Genomic DNA, 17,445 nt, shown 5'->3' with positions numbered 1-17,445 from the left:
TGTCGTGGCCCAAGGTGTGTGCGGGAAGACTGCGCTTATGAAGAGGGTGGTCAGCTGATACTGTCGCCAGTTGCCTGACGACAAGCCAGGACGAGTCCAAAATTGGCGGTAGGTTGGCAGGTAGGTGGCCTGTTGAAAAGCTGCAATTACTTGATGACGCTTCAGTGCAGGATGTAGTGTCGGAGTGCCAACCGTCGAAGCACAGATCGCCCGGTACGGGCAGCGGGACGGACAGCAACTGGTGCAGCAACAGCAGCAGGAACATCTGTGAAAACATTGGACGTTGAAGCGGATGCACAAAAGTGGTGTCGTGGCCCAAGGTGTCTGCGGGAAGACTGCGCTTATGAAGAGGGTGGTCAGCTGATACCGTCGCCAGTTGCCTGACGACAAGCCAGGACGAGTCCAAAATTGGCGGTAGGTTGGCAGGTAGGTGGCCTGTTGAAAAGCTGCAATTGCTTGATGACGCTTCAGTGCAGGATGTAGTGTCGGAGTGCCAACCGTCGAAGCACAGATCGCCCGGTACGGGCAGCGGGACGGACAGCAGCTGGTGCAGCAACAGCAGCAGGAACATCTGTGAAAACATTGGACATTGAAGCGGATGCACAAAAGTGGTGTCGTGGCCCAAGGTGTGTGCGGGAAGACTGCGCTTATGAAGAGGGTGGTCAGCTGATACCGTCGCCAGTTGCCTGACGACAAGCCAGGACGAGTCCAAAATTGGCGGTAGGTTGGCAGGTAGGTGGCCTGTTGAAAAGCTGCAATTGCTTGATGACGCTTCAGTGCAGGATGTAGTGTCGGAGTGCCAACCGTCGAAGCACAGATCGCCCGGTACGGGCAGCGGGACGGACAGCAGCTGGTGCAGCAACAGCAGCAGGAACATCTGTGAAAACATTGGACGTTGAAGCGGATGCACAAAAGTGGTGTCGTGGCCCAAGGTGTCTGCGGGAAGACTGCGCTTATGAAGAGGGTGGTCAGCTGATACCGTCGCCAGTTGCCTGACGACAAGCCAGGACGAGTCCAAAATTGGCGGTAGATTGGCAGGTAGGTGGCCGGGTGAAAAGCTGCAATTGCTTGATGACGCTTCAGTGCAGGATGTAGTGTCGGAGTGCCAACCGTCGAAGCACAGATCGCCCGGTACGGGCAGCGGGACGGACAGCAGCTGGTGCAGCAACAGCAGCAGGAACATCTGTGAAAACTTCGGACGTTGAAGCGGATGCACAGAAGTGGTGTCGTGGGTGTCGTTGTTGGGAACAACCCTCAAGCCAACTGCAAAATTCTTTCATGTTTGTCAGATGGCCCTATTCAACCTGTGATTACGTGGGTGTAATTATTTAACATCCGATGTAATAGACGTGTTAATGTGAATACATCCTCTATTGTATTTGTGTCCTGCTCAATGTGCATAAAAAGACAAAATTCTGCTTGAAACCTAACTGCTATTTTAGCATCTCTTCTAGGCACACTCTTGATTAGAGTTGGCAGCTGTACTTGTCCGTTGACTTCTGCCGTATCCTGAAGAACATCAGGTCACAGTTTCTGGGCACAAAAAAAATTTTCGGAAAAAAGCGTAAACTGGTCCTGCCAGATTATTTAACGTTACACACAACAACTTATTGTTTTTGAACATTTCTTGCGTTTTGCTAAGAATTCACTTCTTTGTAGGTTGATCTACGAGACACAAGAGCGGCAAGGTGCTTTCAGGCTGGTAGACACCTTACAAAAAAAAAATGTGGTGCCTAGCAATTTTGAGAAAATTAATGTTAGTAACCACAGGTAAAGTGTGCATTGAACAATTTATTGTTTTTGTGAAGATTATACGGCTCCACACCTAATAATTAGGTGCCACACTCTTAAGAAAGATATAAATCACTTGTGCCACTGAAATGTGTGCAAAAGTAATTTGTGGTTAAGCCTTCGTCCAGAGACATTACAGATGCCCACAGTGTTTTTTTCTTTCTCGAAGGTCACGTCAGTCCTTAGATTCATTCAGGAGCGTTGGCGTCACCTTGGCGCTCCTTGATTTCATGATTGCCTACCCACTGTAAAATTCATGAAGATGGTACACAAATGGTTTCCCTGCACGGCATTAAGAGCACCACATTCCATATAGTGAGCAGGGACGCCTGCAGGATGCCGTTTTAAAGTCCAGAGGATGACAGGTATGCAGTGGTCGATAAGGTGCTAAACAATCTTTTAAATCTCATCTCCGCTTCTGTGCATTGTGGTGAAAGTCTTCTTGCACTAGCGTGTGAAAAAGCAGAGAAAAGTAATGCTTATTATTTGTTGGACTTTTTATACATATATCGCACTGAAACCTCTGCTGCATTTTCCCAAGAGATGTTGGTTGGTTGGTTGATGGGGTTTAACGTCCCAAAGCGACTAAGGCTGTGAGAGACGCCGTAGTGGAGCGCTCCGGAAATTTAGACCACCTGGGGTTCTCTAACGTGCACTGACATCGCACAGTACACGGGCCTCGAATTTCTCCTCCAAAGAAATTCAGCCGCCGCGGCCGGGATCAAACCCGCGTGTTTCGGGCCAGCAGCCGATCACCATAGCCACTGAGCCACCGCGGCGGCCCAAGAGATGTGATCAGGCACTGTTTGTTCTTTACTTTGTAGGCTTTCGTGGCTGGAACAAGAGTGCCTGGAGTACTTTGCTTCATGGAAGGAGAGCGCCAGTCGCAAGCTGGAATTCCTCACGGCGGAGACATACGACGCACAGAATGTGACTACTATGTCCAATGCTCTCTGCACAAAGCATCTTTTGCAGTTACGCATCCATTTTGTTCTAACAGGGAAGTTTTTGAGCGATGATGCGGAGCCCTTGTTTTCCACCATTAGGCAGCTAAATGGAAGAAATGACCAAACTGGTGCATACAGAGCTTTGTCAGCTCTGCAAAAAATTCTGGTCACTGGAATAATTCACTCCTCAGACAGTGGCAACGTTGGAAGTGTGCTGAGCACTTTAGGGCCAGCATCAAGTCTGTTTCTTGAAACAGAATGTGAGGCCACTCCAAGGAAGGACCTCCGAAAGCTTCTGCTCCCTTACCTAGCTGCATTGGAGCGCTACCCAAGTATGCACTGTATCCTAATCAATGCAGATCAGAAATCAGCTGTAAGGAATTGCGTGTGTGTAAATGAGGACGTTTTGTTAGAGTTCCTGAAAGTGCATGCTCTGGGAGGCAGTTGATGGAAAAGAAGTTCCGTGTAACTTTTTTTGCTTAATTAATAAATCCTGGCTCGTTCCAACTTTAAGGGTTCTGTAGCAGGCCCCATTAAGTAATTAAACAAACTCATTAATGACTTGACTGTATTCAACATGTATAATTGTGGTGGATATATTGCAACAGCACTCGGATACTTCAGCGTTGTCATTGCATTTTCTCACTCCATCCCTCATTTATTTTTTCAGTCCCTCCCAAACAGAGACTCAAGTCAAGCACGCTGACATTGATTGCTGTTGAGGACAGCATTGAGAAGCTGCGTGCACCACCTTCTGTCTCAACAGCGACCGCCGTTATAACTGGCAGCTACAGAGGGGGGCTCTCCTTCCCCACTTTTAGTTTCGTGGGATTCCTAGAGAACGCAGCCTGGCTGCAGAGCTTGTGAAAAGACCGCAGCCACTAAAAATGTTTGCGGCTGTGGTGCCCCCGTCAACTACGAAGAATTCACTGTTTCAGTCTGGCCCATAGAATGAAGCTTGGTGAGCTCATGTGTCAAAAATTCATGCGGCCGTTTCTCACCAATTTCAGATGACTGAGCGCAATGCGAAAAGAAAATTATTAAACAAAAAACCCTGCTCTCGCGAAGTAATGAAAGTATAGCGGTCATTACTCTATGATGGCAAAGTAAAGCACGACTGGCGTTTTTTGAGCAGATGCTTTCGTAATTGTTTTTTAAAACAGCACGAACAAAATACTCCAAACTTAGCTCATTGAGAAAATATCCCACGAGTATTGCATGCAAAAATGTTAACATTGCCACCCTTTGAGAGACTCATCGCTAGAGTTAATGTGTTCCAAGCTTCTTACGCGCTCGATGAGAAACAAAGGTTGAAAAGAACCGCAGCCGAGCCGCCGAAGCCCAATACTTAATTGCATTGGATAACCTGTCTACGTAGATGTCAAACACTCAACACATTGGACTGAAGAACGTGCGCGGGAGCGGGGAAGGAAGACTGTCAATGTGCTCCAAATTGGATACTATTGCTACCGCACGCCAACTGAAACCAGTGGAGATGCGATGAAAAAAAAGCTGGGTTGAGGCTTAGCTAAAGTGTTAAGCCTGGATATCTCGAAGCGAAAAGCTTCGTGGCGATGCTCGTTGTTTAGCTTAAGGTTTCGTACATAGGGTTACAATTTGGGTATAGCTTTCTAGCTTTTCCAAAACGTGTTGTCTCAGGCATACAAAGCTTTTACAAACGTTATACAAGGCTATTCAAATCTGTTTATTTGTTGTTCTACAATGGACACAATGCCTGGCACTTTCTGTATAGCCATAAAGATGACCCGGTGATCAGAGTAGTAGCAAGCAGCTGTGCTTGTGGCTGCTACGCAGTATACAGAAGGCACACCCTGTCTCTGATAGATAAGGTCTATAGTTGCCCCCCATTGTGTAGTGGGCTCAATGGGTGACGTGATGCAGATGACGCAGCCAAGCGCCGCAATTCAGCGTCGTTTTGCCGCCGTTTAGCAAGGCGTGCCTCTCGTGCTTCTGGTGTTTCAGCCGCTTGTCTAGCCTTGCACTTTTCATAGGCTCGCTGCTTTTGAGCCAACTGGCTCGCTACCACGTCTGGGTCTTCTTTTCTTCCTTCCATGGCGAATGTCTGCGCCTCTTTTAGGGCCGCCGCAGCCGCTCAAGCGTGCGTCCAACTGCGTGCGTCCACGCAACTGCATCGTCGGTGACGCACGCTTCCAGGCACGACCGGAGCGCGTCAAACGCTGCTCTGGGCACAAGTACTGACGGTATCTACCGGCTCACTCGGTCCCTACTCAGTGGTCACGAGGAATTTCTTCGGCCACGCGTTCTCGTAGAGCTTGGAATGATGCGCAGGTCGCCCAATATACAGTGGGTCGTGGAATGAAGTAACGAACTGTAAGTCGCTTCTGCATGCAATTCGCGACCGCTGCCAGACTTCGAAATAAATCAAACGCACTCGTCGACGAAACGGTTAACATAAGTGGCACTTGTCGAAGTATTTCGTGCTTCAGAAGAGAAACGTCTCCGAGATTCCTACGAAAAATGTGCAGTGCGGTCACAGTGGCAGACTATTGAGCTACAAATTCACAAAAGGCATTTTTGCCTTCTTTCAGCTTTCAGTGCACAACTTACTACTGGACAAAGCCATTTTGAAGAGTAAATGGCGCCAAGCGATGGTGCAGATGGACTTCAAGACCAACACCAGGAACTGTGCTCAGCAGGGGCGTAGCTGGAAAGGGGGGGGGGGGGGGGGGGGTCGGTGTCAGAACACCCCCGAAGATTTCTGAGAGCTCGCTGGGTGCGCCCCCCCCCACCCTGGAGCAGGAGGGGGGGGGGGTCAGTGCCGAGAACACCCCCCCCCCACCCCAAATTTTCTGAGCGCTCGCTGCATGTCCCCCCCCCCCCCCCCTAACCCCGGACGATTTTACGGGCGCGGAGGTGAACGGGCGATTTTAAGTAATGTTCGCCTTGTAGAGGAACTCACAGGAGTATCATGCATTGCCGTGACAATATTTTAATCGAGTTCTTTTTCCTCGCCCGACGGTTCCGGGTTCAATGCCAATCAGTGGCCATTATTTATTTGTTCCAGTAATTATTCAGGAATGTTGTAATGCACTTGCATTCTCTGTTGTTTATTCCCGAAAAGAATGATGTACATATTCAAGACTCTAATAGGAAGCGGACTTTGTTGCAGAAAAAAATCACTCTTCTTCCCCATCCCACGATGCATGGCACTCCTTTAACTGTAGGCCCAGTTCACCCAATTAAACATGCCTTTTCATGTCAGACTACTTTTTCATCGCTTGCATTGTCATGAAGTGATCATAAAGTATCGCGAAGATCAAATGTGACTCTGTGGCCGGGCGCAGGTTCACACGCATGGGGTAGAAGCTCTGAAAAATGCCATTCGTTCGCATTGGCTGACTTTCTTGTAGAGCAGAAGCTGTTGTGTTGCTGTGTATTATGTGAAAATTATTGTTTATAGCGGCGATTATTCGTACGAGTGCTTTTTGTGTGTGTGTGTGCGAGAATAAAGGTTCTTTACGAATCAAGTCCTGAGAGTCCTGTGCGCACTCGTATTTTTATGCAAATATCACGGTAAACGAAACAGCTAACACTTCGGCTTTATTAAAGCAGAAAAATGACCAAGACAATGTTTGAGCGCAGGTTCTTTTTGTTTTTATTTTTTTTTATCGACGGCGTATAACACAACACGAAAACTATTTCTGGCTACGCCACTGGGGCTCAGCTCACTTCGAGTCTCAAATAGAGTCCGTGCGTAGCTGCGTAACTGCACCACCGTAATGCGTACACAACACCATCGAAGCTGAAACTGGGCAGCGAAAAATTTCAATCTCTAGAACAGTCAACAAGCCATCGCATGTCAATCCGAAGCTACGTCCTGCTGACATGCCTAAGGTGTCCTTGCGTAGGACGAAGTGCAGGGTGGCCAGCTTTCCCTCAAGCTAAAAGCTGTGGAAGTTTTCACGGCGCAGTGTTTGTCCATACGCCACAGTGGCCCAGTGGTTATGGCGCTCGACAGCCGACCCGAAAGACGCGGGTTCGATCCCGGCAGCGGCAGTCGCATTTCAATGGAGACGAAATGCGAGAGGCCCGTTTACTATGCGATGTCAGCAAACGTTAAAGAGCGCCAGGTGGTCGTAATTCTCCGGAACCCTCCACTACGACGTCCTCACAGCCGGAGTCGCTTTGGGACGTTAAACCCCTTAAACCAAACCTATTATTAAGGCGAAAGCCTGTAGTGTGTCATGCTCGCGGTGTCCGTCCGCGCTCTGGAATCGTGCCAACTGTGGCCTCTTCTCCGCTCAGCGGCGAGACCTCCTCCGTAATTTGCTTTCCTCAAATTCGTTTTCTTCATTACGGCCCCTCTTTCTCTTTATTCTTTCACTCCCACTTCCTCCCTTCCTCTACAAACAGATGACGGGTGTCCACCGAGATATGCGAGACAGTTACTGCGTAATTTCCTTTCCTCAAATACAATTTTCATTTTCTTCATTACGGCACCTCTTTCTCTTTTTTCTTTCACTCCCACTTCCTCCCTTCCTCTACAAAAGGATTACGGGTGTCCACCGAGATATGCGAGACAGTCTCTGCGTTATTTGGTTTCGTCAAATACAATTTTCAATTTCTTCATTACGGCCCCCCTTTCTTTTTCTTCTTTCACTCCCACTTCTTCCCGTCCTCCGCAAACGGATGACGGATGTCCACCGAGATATGGGAGACAGTTACTGCATAATTTCCTTTCCTGAAACACAATTTTCATTTTCTCCATTACGGCCCCTCTTTCTCTTTCTTCTTTCACTCCCACTACCTTCCTGTACGGTGTGGTTAGAGTGTCCGCCGAGATTACAGAGAATTACTGCGCCATTTCCTTTCCTCAAAAAGCGTTGCGTTCAAAGGGCAAGCCATTGCACCGAACGAGTGGTGGTGTACCATGGCAGCGCTACAACACACTGTCGCGTTCCACTCCTAAAGGCCAAGATTAAGCGTCATTGATTACCACCTAATTAGTATTGTCCCTAATCAGTAATGAGCGTTTAATTAGTAATTTGTCATTACTTAATAATTATTCATTAATTATGTGTGACGTCATCACTTCCACAGATGCAGTCAATGTGGTGACGGAAATGGCATCGCCTATACGCACTTTAGACAGTCAAAGTGTCCCATGAAATTTTTGCTTTGGTTTTGAAGGCACCAAATTCTAAACTTCGCTATTTTAGTTAAAACAAGCCCCACCTAACGCATTAGAGCATGCTGTCTGGCGCCTTGCGATTGTGGTTCTCTAAGCGTGGCTGGTGTCCGCGAAAAGGAGAGTAAAATTATTTGCAGGGGACTCTTGAGTCGTGTTCACACTTGCCCAAAAAGCCGGCAAGAGCGAAGAGTATTCGCTCGCCGGGAAAACTAGGACCTGTTCTCAACTGTTGACAACTTGGCGAGGCGGAACCACCGCGCCGTTGCTGTTTCTCGCTTGTCCACACCACGTCGCAGCTCGCAGCGTACACAGATATAGTTACAAAATAGCACGCCCTACGGGCATTAAGCGTATGCATGCTTACGTAGGCTAAACGCAGGCGCATTCGCACATTTAGTTAAGCGTATGCTAGGAGAGACTTAACGATAAACTAAAGCCCCTAAATAAACTAAAAGTAGCGACATCTCCTCCCTCCTCCTCCTATGCCGGCGCTCCTTCTCTCGGCTTCTCCCGGGCGCCGACGGTGGCGGCACCTAGGCCGGGAGCAGCTAGCAGACGCTCCCAACCGTCGCCATTTGGCGCCCGGCAGACCGCGCGCCCAAACGAACTTTGTGTTGCGTTTTGTGACTTGGCCTCGCTCAAAATGACATCACGAAATGAGAGATTGAAAAATCAGTTACTGTAATAACTGCCCAGACCAACGTTGGATTGCTTTATAGAAACTTCTTGTTCTTCGATCGCTTTGACTGCGGAGCACACGTTGGAAGTGGCGCGCGCGAGAGAGTTCGCGGCACTAGGGTGACTACCATCGCTCTACGAGTGGCTTTCTCGTCGCTCGCGCTTTGGCGCGCAGCGGACTGCACGCCCACATGATTTTTGTTGCATTTTCTGCCTCCGATTCGGCCGCACTGAGATTGTGGCGTGGGAGATACAAGGCACGAAAAAAAAATATAGAGCGTGACCTTTCATAACTGAAAAAAGAATAGATAAGTGTAAAAAAAGTCACCACTCCGCATTAAAAGCCATGAGGAGCTTTTCCAATGTCAAACTTTGGAAATGGTCTGGATCATTGCGCGCGCCCCGGCGTTGGTGATTCATTTGACACCACGTATCCACGTTACATAGCTCCACGCAGCGTGATTTTCGCAGGAATTCGCGGCAGCGACGACGGCCTCAACCCAAAATGTCTGAAACTATGTTTTACAGAGGTCCTTGCTTGCATTATCAAGTATTATCCACGCAGATATCGAGTATTCAAGCGACAGGTGCGTTAATGTGCCTATAACGCCCGATTTCGGTTTAGAACCCTGCTTGAAAAATACGTTCAGCAGTGCGCGCAACATGAAAGCTAGACTTTAATCGCAAGCAGCATGAGCAGCAGGAGCTTCAACAGCAAGTACCACACCTTTGGTGTCGAGTTCGTGAGCGAAGGAGTGCAACTGTAACAAAACAAATACGTCTAGCGATGCGTTCAACATGAAAGCTAGACCTGCACCGCGAACAGCATGAGCAGAGTAGGCTCAAACAGCGAGTACCGCCCCTTTAGTATTGAGTTCGTGAGCCCAGGAGTCCAGCTGCAGCAATACAAATACGGCAAGCAATGCGCGCAACATCAAGCCTGGACGTGCATAGCGAGCAACGTAAAGGGCGGGGCTCAAACAACATGCGAACGAGCCCGACTGAAACCAAGCCGATACGCCAAGCAACATTAAACCTGCACTTCAGCACGGCTTTCGTACCCGCTAGCGAACAAGTCTATTTAAAATCATGCCAAACGGCATTTTGTGCGAAGAAAGACTGCAGCCACTGGCGCTTCGCACCAAATCATCCGAAAAAACACGACTGACAACTGAAAAACGATCACTTATCTCATAAAGACGCGGATCCACAACATTATCGAAGTTTGCCCGGCCGATCCTGTGCTGCCAAACCTTTCGGCGTGCCGCGTTGCTTTTTTCTGGAAGGAATTACAAAAAATCTTTTGCCACTGCCACCTCGGTTGTTGCATCTATACGCGCAAAAGAAGCTCGGCATCGCCTCAACACGTAGACGCCGTCAAAGATGAAAAAAAAAAACGCTTCTCGCCAAAACTGTTGCACAGAAAGAAAACGAAGCGCGACTCCCAGCCCCGGCAATGGCGCCTGCGTCTGCTGAGGAGCCAAAAAGCGCGCGCTAACACGTGACTACGGCGCCTGGGCCAATGGGGCGCTCGATTCTCCGGCGGCGCGCCAGGAGAGGAGGAGTGTCGGAAAGTTCAAAGCTTTTCGCTACTTTTGTTTCATTGAGGGGCTTTGCGATAAACGGTTTAGTGGCGCCATCTGGCAGTCAGGACGGCAACTATTGCTTTCAACAAACCGGTTCTCCTCCTAGAAGCTGCAGAATCATCACTCTAAATCAAAAGAAGTAAAGCAATTTATCACATACCTTCTCTTATAGGCCAGGTGAGACGAAGCGAAAGTAGTAGTGTTTTTATTTCAAAAAAGGAAGGAAAATCTTTTTGCTAGCCCCGCAATCGGCAGTCGCGACGGGAAGCACCTGAGCGGGGGCAGCGCAGAAATAAAGGGATTGCAGCGAAACGGGTGGAATTAAATGAAAGAGGCAAGAGAACATTTAGAAAGGATAGGGGGAGGGGGTAGGATGAATGTACAAGTAATCTATTTACACAATAACATCTATACTGGTTGGGCACTTGTGTCCATAATGAAGGCGGAATGAGAGTACGCGCGAATGACACAATGCACACTGTAGACGAGTTGAAAAACACGGTTTGGAGCAGCGCCATCTGTATGCATGCACACGAACTTCGTTGCAGCCGCCATTGTGCAGGAAAGGTGCTCCGTGCTCGCCGTGGTACGTCCGTGTGTCCGTGCGCCCGCGCGACGCTTCTCCGCTTCTGGCTGCCTTACTTCAGTGGTTATTTTTCACTACCTGGCTGCACTGAACTCCCTAAAGTCATGCCAGTTAACTGCTGCGTACCACTGTGCACGCAGTATGGCGGTTTCGACAAGCTGGGACGAAAAGTAAGTGCTTTCTGCATTGCGCTTCTGTAGTGTGCATGCCTTCAGTACGCGCGTGTGTGCAAGGCGTGACTTTTCGAGTTTAACGTCCCAAAACAACTCAGGCTATGAGGTAAACCGTTGAGAGACGCCGAGAGCACCAGATTAGTGATGCAGCCCACTTTCGGCCCTTTTAAAGTCCGCCGGCATCGCACAGCATACGGGCGCGTACTGTTCTTCAGTAGCCGAGCGCCCCAGCCGCTGAGCCACCGCGGCTGGCCCTATCGAAACGGAGCGCCGCGGCTGGGGCAGTGCACGTAAATTATGTGTTATCCCGCTCCCACAGGCGCCTCGCCGTGTTTTTCGTTGGCACCAAGCGTGGATAGCCCGACGACGGCGACGTGCTGATTGCGAGCTACCCGAAATAGGACTCTAGGTAGGTGTGCGAGAAAAGTTGATGAATCTCGTTCATATTTATCGTAACTTTTTTTTTTATAAATAACAGCGTCAACCAGCGTAGCAAGAAGTCTACAAGGACTGCATTTCAAGGCACAGTTCGTATGATTCGGCAAGAGATACAAGACTGCTAAGGCAGAGGTTAAGAGAGGTTTCGGCAGTAGTAGTGCGTTGCTGGATTATGGCCAGGGATATGGAAAGCTTGACATATGGTACCCTATGTCAGCATGCTGAAAAATACAGTGCATTAGCTGGCTGGCAGCCAAATCGTTGGCGGGTATATGCAAGATGGCATGAAGGCTTACTTAAAATAGCAGTTGTTTAAAATGGCATGCATGGGCAGCGTGCAGCTGCAAGTCACAACAGTGCACAGTGTAAATGTGGAAATTTATTTTCAGGTCTCATACCACAGATTTCCGAGGAAACTAGACCTATACCAAAAATGGATCGTGGCCATTAGGCGTGACGAAGGTGCACTTTTTAAAGTGTCGAATGCAACAAAGGTCTGCTCTCTTCATTTTCCCGAGAGTGACTATGTTGCAAATGTTCCAAACGGACAACGGCACTTGCACGACTTTGCTGTGCCATCAGTGTTTCCATTCAAAAATACCAAGCCTCCAAGGAAGCCACCAGCTCCAAGGGTCCCTTTTCAGAGTGTGGCACCATCAAAGAGGAAACGATGTGCGATGGACACGTCACCTCAGACAGTACAGCATATGCCTCTGAATGTTGATCACGGGAACCTAACGGATGAAGATATCCCTGCTTCCGAGCATAGCAAGCAGGCATCCAATGATGACAGCCCAGGAGATGAAAACTGTGCCAAAATTATCAATAGCCCAAGAAATACAGAAGGCAGAGAGGTCTCAAGTACTGAAAATGAAGGCGTCCAGCAAAAATTCCCTTCGAATGTACACACAAACACTGTTTGCTCTTGCGGAGAAGCTATTGCACAGTTAGAACAACAACTAGCTGTCAGCAAGGCAAAAGAACTGGAAAGCAAGAAAGAATTAGAGTATTTAAAGCTACAGCTAAAATCCAAAGACAGTGAACTAAATGTGCTCCGTAGTGAGCTAATCCTGGCACAAAAAAATGTAGAGAAAGCGGAAGGAACTCTTGCATTTGATGTTGAAAGATTTAAAGATAGCACAGAGGACATGCAGTTTTATACTGGTCTTCCTGACTATTCCCGTTTTCTTACCCTCTTGGAGTTCCTAGATGTAGGTGAAACTGGTGAGAACATCTCGCGCAGTGATAGTACCAGTACTGGTCTCAGAACCACAGCAAACACTGGATGACGACACAAAATAAGCATAGAGAATCAGCTTTTCCTTGTGCTAGTGAAGCTTAGGGTGGGTCTTTTTCACCGGCACCTTGCCCATTTGTTCCACATTTCAGAGAGCACAGTTTCAAGGATCTTTTCAACATGGATAGATTACATGTATTTACAGCTTACAGAGCTTTCTCTTTGGTTGTCACGACGAGCTGTAGATGCGACCATGCCACCTGCATTCGAAGAAAAATACCCCTCAACGCGCGTTATTTTAGATGCCACTGAAATAAGATGTGAAGTACCTACATCTTTTGTTACACAGTCACAGGTTTATTCTTTCTATAAGTCGACACACACACTTAAGGTACTAATAGGAATTGCACCTAGTGGAGCACTGACGTTTGTGTCCGAACTTTTTACGGGCTGCACGTCGGATAAAGACTGCGTCATCAAGAGTGGATTTCTAGAACTTCCCTTTGAAACAGCAGACTCAGTCATGGCTGACAAAGGCTTCAAGATAGAAGAGCTCTTGAAAAAAAAGAAAGTGCAACTGAACATTCCTCCATTCTTAATGAGAGGACAGTTCACTGCGAATGAAGCGAAAGAGACACAGGAGATTGCTTCCATCAGGATACATGTGGAGAGGAAGATAAAGAGAATCAAAGGCTACCACATATTCGACCGCCTTGTTCCTATCTCCCTGGTGCCTTTGGTGAACCAAATGTGGACAGTGTGTGCCATTCTGACGAACTTTCAGCCTCCCCTACTGAAAGACAACGAGTGATGGAACTTTTAATAAATGCTGCTTCTGCAGGATTCATTTACGGGGGGGTAGCCAAAAGAAGCCGGACTAAATTTTTTGGTCGCCAAAGCTTCTGTGGTACCGCGTTTTGCCACTAGGAGCGCATACAACGAACATTCCAGAGTCAGTAAGCCGAGTGCCGTCGTTGAAGGAGGTCAGACTAGTTTAGGCAGAGTTTTAGAGTGACGACTGTTTTGTGTGAATGTCGTTTTTGCAATGGCTGATTTTCGTGAACAGCGTGCGCCGGTGAAATTCTGATTTTTGCTCAGAAAAAGTTGAATGGAAACTCTTGAAATATTAAGAAAGACGTACAAGGACGATGCTATGGGGAAAACTCAAGTGTTGCTGAATCGAATCCTGAATCAAAGCAACAAGCATGCCAATGGAAAACATCAAATTCACCTCGCCTCAAGAAAGCTCGTCAGGTGAAACCAAACCTCAAAACAATGCTGATTGGTTTTTTCGACGTGAGAGGAGTCGTCCATTGAGAATTTGTTCCGCAGGGTCAAAAAGTTAGCCAGGCTGTCTACTTGGATGTTTTGAAAAGATTGGGCAACAGTGTGCGGTGGATGCGGCCAGATTTGTGGCGGTCGGGTGACTGGTTTTTCCATCAAGGCAATGCCCCTGCTCACACAGCCCTGTCTCTACGACAATTTTGGACCAAAAGTGGCATGACGCCTATTCCTCAACCCTCATACTCTCCCGACATTGCCCCGTGCTACTTTCTTTGTTTCCTAGAATGAAAAACTAGGTGACTGGAAAGCGTTTCGCTGATGTTTCTGAGGTGAAGAAAAAAACGACGGAGGCACTGTAAAGCATCACAAAAGATGAATTTAAACAATGTTTTGAAAAATGGAATGAAAGATTCGACAAGCGTATCATTGCAAGTGGGGAATACATTGAAGGAGATTGAAGGTATGTGCTTAAAATGTGGATAAATAATTTCAAACAAAAATAAGTCCGGTTTCTTTCGGGTACCCGTCGTAGAACTTGCATGCGTTTCTTAAAACATCTGCTTCCAAAAATAAATACCATAAAAATTAAAAAAGGTATTGCATAAGAGCATGGCTAGTTTTCTTAGCGTGATTTCTCCATGGTTACGGTGCTTGGCTGGGGCAGATGGGTGTTTCAGAGCTATCTTGGGGTGATGAAGGCGAAATTCTAGAGGCCCGTGTGTAGCTTGCGATGTCAGTGCACGCTAAAGAACCCAGGTGGTCGCAATTTCCGGAGCCCTTCACTACAGCGTCCCTCATAGCCTTAGTCGCTTTGGGACGCTAAACCTGAATAAACCAAACGAAACGTGATTTCTCCCGCATTTCTCAACAGGCCAGGATTAGTTGTTCATGGGAATAGATGGCATATAAATAGCCTTGTGTTAGTGGCAGTGAGCTTATATCGTAATCTCAGATAGATATTGCAGCAGAGTATTAAAATAAAACTGATCTAGGACCCTTTTTGTACTGTCCCATACACTCTCCTGAAATCTTATTCTCTATATCAGGATAAACTCTTCTCCATACACAACAAAATCGCCCCAAGATAGCTCTGAAACGCCCATCTGCCCCAGAATCTGGCGGTAATAGTCGTGATCCTCTTTCAAGTGTGGCAATCCGTTAAGAACAGTGCTGCAGAATTCTGCTGTTGTCAGATCATCTGCTGTGAGGCCACGTAAGCTGTAGGGGCATTTGATTTATACGATGCCATGGGACCCTTCCACAGCATCGTAGACAATTCGGTCTGGAGAAGCTCCCAGCCATGGGAATGCTGGGTTCACCAGGAGTGCACGCGTAGTTATGACAGGAGCATGGCCCATCTTCTTGAGCACATCCTCGTACCTCTGGGCAGCTATTGCTTCTGTTTTGATCCCGTAGGTGGAAAAAAAAGTAAGGTAAAATGTTTAAAATAAAAATTTATTGCTCACAAACTCATTTTCTATATCACTTTGCTTGCAAACTATCAGAGTTGTGTGCACCGCTACTGAAAGAGTACTCACTTGATTGCAGGAACCCTAGAGAGGTCTCTACTAGCTGTGAGATTCTGTAGGCCCTTGCTTGTCCATGGCGACTTGCGGTTGAGGACTTGGCCAAACTTGGAGGATGTAATTCGAACTTTTCGACCTTTATGCCAAGAGCTACTTCTGGCCTGCTGTCTGCTGTCCTTTTCCAGTGCTTGTGCTTCTTTCTGTGTCACGTGCACTTCCTGCATTATAATAGCCAAGGCCATGAAAACCAAAAAAAACTTTCGTCACGACACTTGCAGCCATGTTGCCTGCTTCTATCACATTAGCATTACCACATAGTAGCATAGCAGCCACACTGGAGCAGGTCAATACAAACAGCACCACCCAATGCTACAATCAACAAAGCATACACCCTTAAGCCCACCTTTGTCGAGTATGACTGCTCGTAGCTACTACAATTTTCCTTAGAGTACAGTTACACCAAAGAGTCCAAGATCAGCAGCCCTTTCTGCTGCTGTTCAGCAGACTTTGGAGGATCAGAACAAACGGGCCAAGCATGTACAATCTAACTGTCTCTCCGTTAAGCCCTCAGTCGCAAGAATTCGCTCTATACTACCCCAGCTCAAGTTCTTTCCTTTGGTAAGCACGCACCATACATGGACCATCCACAAGCTAAATGCACAAAATCTGTATGACCATACCAAAAAGCCACACCGCTGTGATGTATATACATCACGGCAGGCACGCATCAACTAGGCCCTCATTAGCACCTTTCTCAATGAGATGCAATATAGTAGCTGCCGCTGCATGGACTATAAAGCAAGGCAGCACACGTTCAGAAAAACAAGCAGCCATTCGGAGCACTTGAACCAGTAAAGCAATACCAGAATTATCACAGATGCAGGCAGAAGTAAATGCATTAACTAAGCACTGATGTCCCTCAATGCTGTTACACAAGCTCGACAGCCATAGACTTTTTGTTTATACCCACTCTTCAACACAGATGTGTACATCTTGAAAAACTTAAGGACAGAAAGAGTAGACGAAAGAGTGTCCTTGTGTGTCGCGCTAAATTTTTCAAGATGTATGTTAACCAACTCGCCCAATCTGCAGTATTGTTAAATTACAGATGTGTATTTTAAGTTCTTGTGAGATTATAACAAAGTGGGATCTAGAAGCAGCTATGAGATTTTAAATACTCCTTGTTTTTCTGACAATAACTGCCGCTTCTGAGTACAACCAAGCAGGTCATCGATAACAGGAAAAAACCTGCTTACTCTAGCTTCCCTTTCTTTCAAAGCACTCACTGACCTGCACAATGACGTTCCCTTTGAGATGTATTTCAGGAATCCATGGAGCAGATTCTCGGAAGAAGGTGAGGGGAGGGATGTTTTTCTCTAAAGTGATGGCGGCAGGCTTCACACCAGACATCAGAACGGCGAAACCGTGCGGCAAAAGCGACTGCTTGTAGCTCTGCGGAGATAGAGCAGACACAGACCTAAACCTTGACTCTTCTGTATCCCCTTCGTCAGTTAGTAGGAGGCCCCTCGCAAAGTCATTATCGGGGTCATCAGCTAGCAGGGCGAGCGCAAGACGCCGCTTGGATTGCTCTTGCTGCTCACGATTTCTAGTGCGCACGCGGCGTTCCTTTGGTAGCGCGATCCGAGGCGTGACGGCTCCGCCTTCTTTCACCTTGCGCCAGTCCACGGACTGCAGTGAGCATCCTTTGACAGTGTCACCGCGCGGTCTTCTCCACTTCTGCGGCAGATCCGTACATGAGAGCTCGTCAGGCGCCTCTGTAAATCCTCTGCTTTTTAGCAACATCACCGTGCGCAAAACGGCTATAAAATGATTGCAGGCGAGTTTTCCTGCCGGACAGTCGCAGCTCCCACCTACGATGTGCGCTGTGTCGTCCAAGGCAATCAACACAGAATACGGTGGGGCATTCTTCTTTTTGCTTCGAAAGCACGGTGCTCTAATGAAGGCAAGACCACCACTGAAAAGAAGGTTAAGAAGTTAGCGTTTTGAACATAGATATTCTTCAATG

The 17,445-nt window shown here is 47.6% G+C and overlaps 1 protein-coding gene and 2 pseudogenes across 1 annotated transcript; 2 read left to right on the top strand and 1 right to left on the bottom strand.

Annotated features, from left to right (window-relative positions):
* Nucleotides 1-1,210: 1,210 nt before the first annotated feature.
* LOC149327988 (uncharacterized) lies at nt 1,211-3,688 on the top strand (annotated as a pseudogene).
* Nucleotides 3,689-12,645: 8,957 nt separating this feature from the next.
* On the top strand, nt 12,646-13,899 carry LOC149327987 (uncharacterized). Its single transcript, XM_089563391.1, has one exon. The coding sequence runs from the start codon at nt 12,803-12,805 to the stop codon at nt 13,418-13,420; it is 618 nt and encodes a 205-aa protein (XP_089419517.1). The 5' UTR covers nt 12,646-12,802; the 3' UTR covers nt 13,421-13,899.
* Nucleotides 13,900-14,828: 929 nt separating this feature from the next.
* Nucleotides 14,829-17,222, bottom strand: LOC149327986 (uncharacterized; annotated as a pseudogene).
* Nucleotides 17,223-17,445: the final 223 nt, after the last annotated feature.

This window comes from Amblyomma mixtum, chromosome 10 (genome assembly GCF_055824585.1).
Source record: "Amblyomma mixtum isolate Tamu chromosome 10, ASM5582458v1, whole genome shotgun sequence".
Classification (NCBI taxonomy): Eukaryota; Metazoa; Arthropoda; class Arachnida; order Ixodida; family Ixodidae; genus Amblyomma; species Amblyomma mixtum.
The sequence above is the reverse complement of the archived record's forward strand: the minus strand, read 5'-3'. Positions and strand labels throughout refer to the sequence as shown.